Genomic DNA, 8106 nt, shown 5'->3' on the forward strand with positions numbered 1-8106 from the left:
TTAGTTGTTTGATTGTGTTTGTGTTTGAGTTTGAGTGTTTGACCCACTACACTGAATCTGGCATGATCACCTAATTACATCATACTATTTCTACTCCACCAAAGGGTAATTTGGTAGTTTTAGTGGGTTGCTGGTTGCTAGTGGTGGAGGTGGTTGTCCATTGTCCTATCATTCTTTGCATATCATTAGAAATGGCCCCATCTAACATCCTTGCTTTGCACTTTGCAGTTTCCTCTAACTCTTTACTTATTCTCATTCTCATTGGATTATCATACCTATACATGCATATTCTTTCAACTCTTTTCTACTCTACATACAAGTGTTATTGCATAAGTACTATAATAAATGGATATTTCAAAGAGGAAATAATGCTTTCCCTCTCAATGTTCAATGTTGTAAAGTAAACGTTGAACCACATACATAACACAAAAACATAATTTTTGTCCAATACTCTGTCCCGTTCAACTCAAAGAGACACTAACTATGCATAGATTATAATTAATCATGGAGCAGAATCTTTTATTAAAATATTGATCATGAATGAAATCTAAGAAGACCATCAACTTTTTTTGAACTCATGGTATGGTTTCTCAATATAACCATGCACCAATTATGGTGCTCATCACTTTTACAAATTTTAATTTACCACAGGTCCTACCATTGGAGACAACTAACAAAGGAGAGTGCTGTCACATTTACTCTTCACTTTATTTATTTATTTATTCACCCTCCCAGTCCCAATAATAATATTCCCCTACTTCAATAATGCTATGATGTGAATGAAGCATTGAAGGGGTGACACTGAGATGACCTTCTACCTAGTGCTAATCAATGTGAAGCAAAAGGGTATGCTTCAAAATCTCATTTTTCCCATTAAGATTAAGAAAAATAAAATTGGATTATTGCCAAACAAAGAGTGATTAATTAATTAATTAATTCAACAAAGTAGAATCTAATCGAATTTCAACATGCATCAGCATTAAGCATACAAGCTTTTATTTTAATATTCGCATTTGAAGCAATAATTTCACTTACATGACGTAACTAAAATGTGACCCCACAAAAAATTGAAAAAGAAAAAACTGTATTCTTTCTGCAAAAGAACTCAACACATAATCACCAAAAGTTCAAGACAGATCGGCTACTTGGAAAACATATTCGATTAAACCCCACTTATTTCATTTACAATTTTTTTTCCTTCTCTTTATCATATGATGTATACATACACAACTATAGTGCAGAGAGTTACTTACAATTAATCTCTACTGAACTCCTTGGCCGTTACTCCTTGGCATTACAACTAAATGATAAAAGAAAAGAACACCATTTTATATATTATTATTGCTTATAGATATAGATTATTGGTTGGTGGAAATTTGTAGCCTTCAACATATTCATGTATTCAACCATGGTGGGTCCAATGATGAATAATAAAATTTAAATCCACAACTACATGAAAACATGACATATATATACACTACTAACTCAAATTGTCTGTTTTCTTTTGAAGCTACTCATGGGGTTAGAAATCTAACAGCAAAGCCGATGTGTATGGCCATGTGCATGCTTCAAAAAAAGCTGCATAATTCAATCCAATATCATTGTCAACAAGGTTAAATTTAATTACTTTATAATTCAATTTTTAATTAGGAGCTAAAATATTAACTTTGGGCTGAATTTTAAATAGGTTATTGGATTATAACTTAAGATATTTTGTTACAATTTGATGATATATTTGGATTGGACTGTTAAAAATGTTAAAAACATTTTAAAAATGATAAAAAAAAATTAACAGATTACACGGGACGGCCTATTTATTTGCAGGCCAACTCGTTTATTCATGGATTAATCATTTCATGAATTTGTGTTTAGAGAAAAAAAATATATTCATTTAAAGTGATTAAATGGACCAACCGCAACAGACTCGACATGTGTTAATAGTCCTAAATTAAAATAATTAATTAACCAAGTTAGGTTAATCTCGTGGTTAGTTCACTAGTCGTTTAAGCAAGTGTCGGAAAAATTAGTCCTTACCCATACCTTGAAAAACAAAAAAAAAAGGTAAATGAAACAAAACAATTCTATAAATAAAATTGACCAGAAGTTTAAGGAGTAACTACTTAATGTAATTTTGCATATGAAATATATATTTATGCACCTTAGGGGAAAAAAGGGTGAGATTTGTGATAAAATGAAGTACACTAAGTTGTCACAATCACATTTAGCAATTGCTTTCATCCCATTCCCCAAAAGCTATAGTCATTTTCGGTGCCTCAAATTAGCATCACAAACAGTTCCATAGCCCCTCACTATTTTCATTTTTTACTCTATTTTTCGGAATTCAATGGATACCAATAATGGCCTGCATAAATGTATGTGGAGCACTAAGAGTGAGAAGGATTAATCAAGCTACCTTTTACTTTTTGAAGGAGGGGATATTGCTGTGGAGAGAGGTCTTTCTCAATCTTGGGGACAAGACATGGTTGAGGTCTTTCATATCATATCCTTGAGTTCTGAATTGTGGGGGTACACTCATTTAAACTAGTTAGTTATATATTTAACCCGTTAAATCAGTAAACAATAATCTTGTATATATATTTTGTTTGAACATGAAATAGCGTATTTAAATATCATTCTGAATAATTAATTTCTTGTATAATTCAAAAGTATATTTAATGTATATGCTTCAGAAACTTGGCTTTACTCTATCTAAATTTTAATTATGAATTAAATTGATTAAAATTATAATTATTTTCCATATAAAATAATTAGACAGTTTTATTATACATGAGAGAAGATAATTTATCATTCAAATTCTAAAAAATATAAAACAAATATCCCTTTTTGTCTTAGAGATATTATTTTTAGCACAATTTACGTATTTAAATAAAATAGAACTTAAAATTATCCATTTGCAAATCATTATATCTCAATACTAAATGTAATCTATATAAATTGTTATAGGCTATAGGTTTTAAAATTATAACGTAACCTGTCATAGGGTGTATTGGTTTACTTATACATGTAAATGAGCCAAAATTGCTTGATGGTGTCATAGTTTACATGCAAATTGAAATTCAATATAAATTTATGGACTCTTAACAATTTATGAAAATTTGTGTTTGTGCACGCTCTCATCCCCCATGTGAGATATAAAAAGAATATTTTATACATACACAAACACGAAAAAAGAAAAAGATTTAATTTCTTGTAAACTGTTTTTGGGCGGCGCAATTTACACTTTTCATAAATTATTAGACCCCATAGATTTATATTGTGTTTCAATTTGCATAAAAACTGTGACACCATCAAATGAGTTTAGTTCATTGACATGTATAAATAAATTACTGCATCCTATAACAGTGTTTCAATGTGCATAAAAACTGTGACACCTTCAAATGAGTTTAGTTCATTGACATATATAAATAAATTGCTGCATGCCTGCATCCTATAACAGTTTACATTAAAATTTTAAAACCTCCATAGCTTATAGCAATTTAGATAGATTACATTTAAGACTGAAATGTAATCATTTAGCAAATATTGTAAATGGATAATTTTAAATTTTATTTTATTTAAATAAGTAAATTGTCCATATTTTTATAAATTGTGTTAGATATATATTAAAAGTTAATTATCAAATTAATTGCGTATTAATTTTGAGAAGTCAAGTTTCATTCCAGTTAATTGTGAACAGCGTTGGACGCGACAGATGTATTATTTGTTGGGTTGCAAGGAAGTCTCTCTACCAGTCCGATACCTGGACTTCTCTCTGGGAGCGAATCCGAGATTAGTTAAGACTTAGAAACCGGTGATTGATAAGGTAGAATTGTCCCTTGTAGAAGAGAGTTGTATGCTCTTGTCATAGCATGAATCCTTCTGAGATGCTGTGTGGCCACTCTGTCTCTACAAGAGAGGGTTCTTGGAAGGATATTTGTCAGCTCCAAATCAGGGAGCCACGTATCAGAGAGAAAATGATCAGAGGCTTGTCTATGGATGTAGGAAATGGCAGAACAATCCGGTTTTGAGAGGTTGCCTGGTTACCTAGTGGTATGTTGAAAGAGAAGTTTCCAAGACTTTTTTCGGTTTCAAACCTTAAAGGATCTGTTATAGTTGCGGGTTTTGGGATGAATTAGATTGGATATGGAGCTTCGAGTGGAGGAGAGTTATTCCAATGGGAGTTGGATCTTTTACACCAATTCCATGAAGTCTTGCCGTCTGTAAGGCTAACAACTGAGAGAGAGGACAGTGTGGTCTGAAAATTTGATAAAACTGGTATTTTTTCTACTAACTCCTTTGTGCAGGTATTGCAGGAAGCAGTTCTTCCAGAGGAAATAACAAGCTATAGTTTCACTAGTGCTATTTGGAGGGGTTTTGTCCCGTCACGGGTCGAGTTATTTTCTTGGTTTGTATTGGTTGAGAGGGTGAATAATAAGGAACGACTAAGCAGATTAGGTGTCATTGATCAGCATGGTAATATGTGTGATTTATGCTATAAGTCTGTTGAGTCTGTTTTTCATCTATTTATTGGCAGGTGTGGTATGCTTGGCTTTTCGCTCTTGGAAGGACATGGACTATGCCAGGTACACTAAAGCAACACTTTGAGAGTTGGACGAATGCTTCACAGAGAAAGAATGAGAGAAAAAGATGGTTCGTGGGATTTTTTGTTGTCCTTTAGGCTATTTGGCTAGAAAGAAATGGTCGAGTCTTCAATAATCAAGCCTCAGGTGTGGAGGAAATTATAAATAAGTCGTTTATACTATCGGACGAGTAGCTTGGTGGTGAACCTTTTGGTTGTTGATAGCAATACCGAAGATGACTAGAGAATCTTCTACTTTTTGAGTTGTCCGATATTGGTATGTACTTTGAGTTGTCTTTTGCTACTAGACTTCTGCTCTACCTTTGATGTGTTGAATATTTTTTTACTTAAAAAAAATATATATTAAAAATAAATTAAATAAAATATATATTATACAGAATATATAACAATTAATTTAATGATTAATTTTTGTATGTTGACGTAGATTTTTGTATTTTATAGAGAGCTGGGCAAACATGGATCGGGCAAGGGTAGTACGTGCCACAAATAGAATCATGCTATTATATTTGGCATTCCAATATGTCCCACAAATATTTTTATACATTGAAACTTGTCCAGACATGTATGGGACAACCCTAATACTTCTCATAAATACACCCATCCTATAGAACACACGTTATTTCTATACGCTCAATGCATAGCCATGTCTATTTGTTTCTACGCTTCAATTCATGTAGTAAATCAGTTTTACAGGTACTTCAATAGTTAGTTTGTTTGTTATTATGGATTAAGTACTGATTTACTCCTTAATATTTCGACAAATCTTAAATGTCCTATTTTTATTTTAAATATTTTATTTTATTTTTTAATCAAAATTATTTTTTTTCAAGAATATACTTTTTTTTATTATTATTTACTTTTTTATTCTTTTCTATTATTTTTACAACTAAATCACTCTAGCTACTACAATTATTATAATTATAATTATTATCTCTACCTAGAAGATAACAGTGGGAAAAAATATTTGAAAAAAAATAATCTTGACTGAAATTAAAATAGAATGAAATAAAACATTTAAAAAAATTAAAGACAAAATCAAGATTTCTCAAACATTAAGAATTAAATCAGTATTTTAACTTTTTTTTTTCTGATAATTCAGTACTTTAACTTATTATTATTCTCCATTCATGCTTTTTTTTTTTGGACATGGTTCATTCATCATTCATGTTTCAAATCCTTACTATTTGATCCTTTCGAAAGAAAACCAAAAATGGGCTAAACGTTTTTCGATTAGGGTTTAGGGTTTCGGCCGATTGATTTCGGTACCAAAAGTTTGGGTCTTGATTCTTGTAAGGGATGTGCCTGTGTGCCAAGCATTCGACAAAAGTTGAAAGAGTGCAAAAACTACAAGTCAGAAGAGGCTTAATGAAAGTAAAAAAAAAAAAAAAAAAAGGTATCATAAACTAATTAACACATTCAGATTCAGCATCTCACTTGAAAAATTCACGATTTGAGTAAAAGCTTCTCTCTTGCAATTTTGGGGATGAATTTCAAACACACTGAAAAATAGGCAAACAAAACCAATAAAGCAAAACTGGTGTTAGGATACCAGCAACCGAAGGCAATTCAATTGATAGCATCAAACACTTCTCTGATCTGTTGAAACATGAAACCTATATCTCTCTACCTGTAGCAGTTAATATCAGCCGCCTTAACAATCAACCTAAAAGTCGAATCGAATCTTAGCTCTTACAGTTAGCAACAATTTTGGAAAGGATAGCATGCAATAACATCATGCTACTCTATCGATGCCACAAAACTTCAAACCACATTTTGCAACAGCTACCAATCAATCATTGTCAATGTGTGTTAGAAACTCTTTCATCTATGTCAGTACTATTCCTCACTTGAATCGTCGTGAGGCTTAATCTGTACGGAATTCATCGTATTGAGGCCGGAATGTCCCGAAAATGAGGTAAGGGAATACTACCATGCAAGCCATGAATAGTGTGAACTGCAGAATACAAAAAGCAATATGGTAGTTACCACAATTTTACCTTTTGGCAGCAAATGAAATACGAACAAATGCGAAATGAAATTGTTAATATACCAGAAGAGGAAGAGTCAAGAAATTCCATATTGGCCACAAAGCAAAGGTGAACCTAGAGAAGTCGAAGTACACAGAGTCGGCAAAACAAGGGTATACTGAAAAATAACTTGCAATGGAAGATAAATAGAAGACATTTGGATCCTTACAAGCAAAAAGAGACTACTCCAAATGCTGTGGCAAACGGCAAGACGCTGATGCTCTGTATCTGCCATTTTTTTAACCCCCACTTTTCATCAAATCTCTGGACACTCCACGCCAAGACACTTGTATAAACGAAAATCAATGCGTTCAAACTGACACCTATCATCCCAAGATATAAAGGCAGTCTGCAATAGAACTAAGGAGAAGATAATGAAAATTGTGGTTCTGAAACTAAGTCAAATATTAAAATCTCTCAGAACCACAGCAACTATACAGTTTCCAGATTCCCCCATTAACTCAAATTCAGCCATCTTCAAACACGTATAAAAACGCAGTCTCCATACTCATCATATACATCATCTAACCGGGTTTTCATAGGAAAAAGGAAAAAACAATTAAATAGAAAACAAAGATTAAAAAATCTGTTAGGATAGTGTTTCATTCAATATATAGTTTACATACATGTAGATATAATCTATTAAAAGAAAAACAATTGGATATAAATAACCAGACATAAACACCAATCTCCACTTTCATCAAACAGAAGAAAAGGTTAAACTAGTTTTCTTTTTCAAATATGCATCCTTAATAAGCAGCATATGCTTCAATATAACTTAATTTCTCAATCATTTTTGGATCTGTTAAAATGGACAGCTTGACAATTTTTGCAATTCCGACAAAACATTTCGGCCTAATATAGAGATTTCAATTAACTTAAATAACTTCAATTTATACACAATGTTCCATATCTCACAATGTGGTGAATGAACTTGATAATCCCCAATACCTTTCAACAAATGCCCATTAAGACAAAATATTAAGCTGAGCAGATCTACACAATTTCCAACTAGGAGAACATATTCTCTTATGCAAATTGTATGACCAAGTCATGTACACATTCTCACCAATGATCAAGTTGTTTTTCTATTTCTTACAATTGTAACAAGACCCGAATAGCTGCTCAATGATGAGTATATGCATGTAACCAGGTCATGCACAACTTTCACATAAGAGGATCTGCCCCATTTCAAAAAACATGGTTTACAAATTCAACATGCTCCACAACATTCATACCTCTAAAATGACAGTGAGGATTAATCTAGTCAAGATTTATAATTGTTACCAACCTACCAATACCATTATCTTTGGTAAGATAAAAGTGATAATGCATTAACAGATAGCACACCCCACCAGAGAAATAATGAAATTCTAGATGAATGATAATTCATACTTAATAGAAGTAGCAATGGCTGTTTGTAATTCTAATTGGTATGCATAAGTGTGTTGTTACTTGTTACCTTCTAATTCGATTGTC

The 8106-nt window shown here is 32.1% G+C and overlaps 1 protein-coding gene across 1 annotated transcript in view; it reads right to left on the reverse strand.

Annotated features, from left to right (window-relative positions):
• Window positions 1-6124: 6124 nt before the first annotated feature.
• LOC107469879 (uncharacterized) overlaps window positions 6125-8106 on the reverse strand; it is a gene marked incomplete in the record, with an annotated part of 2768 nt that continues 786 nt past the window's right edge. Inside the window, 3 exon segments of the mRNA XM_016089264.3 lie at window positions 6125-6554; window positions 6651-6702; window positions 6797-6976. Coding sequence (XP_015944750.1) covers window positions 6465-6554; window positions 6651-6702; window positions 6797-6976 — 322 coding nt within the window.

This window comes from Arachis duranensis, chromosome 1 (genome assembly GCF_000817695.3).
Source record: "Arachis duranensis cultivar V14167 chromosome 1, aradu.V14167.gnm2.J7QH, whole genome shotgun sequence".
NCBI classification, from domain to species: domain Eukaryota; kingdom Viridiplantae; phylum Streptophyta; class Magnoliopsida; order Fabales; family Fabaceae; genus Arachis; species Arachis duranensis.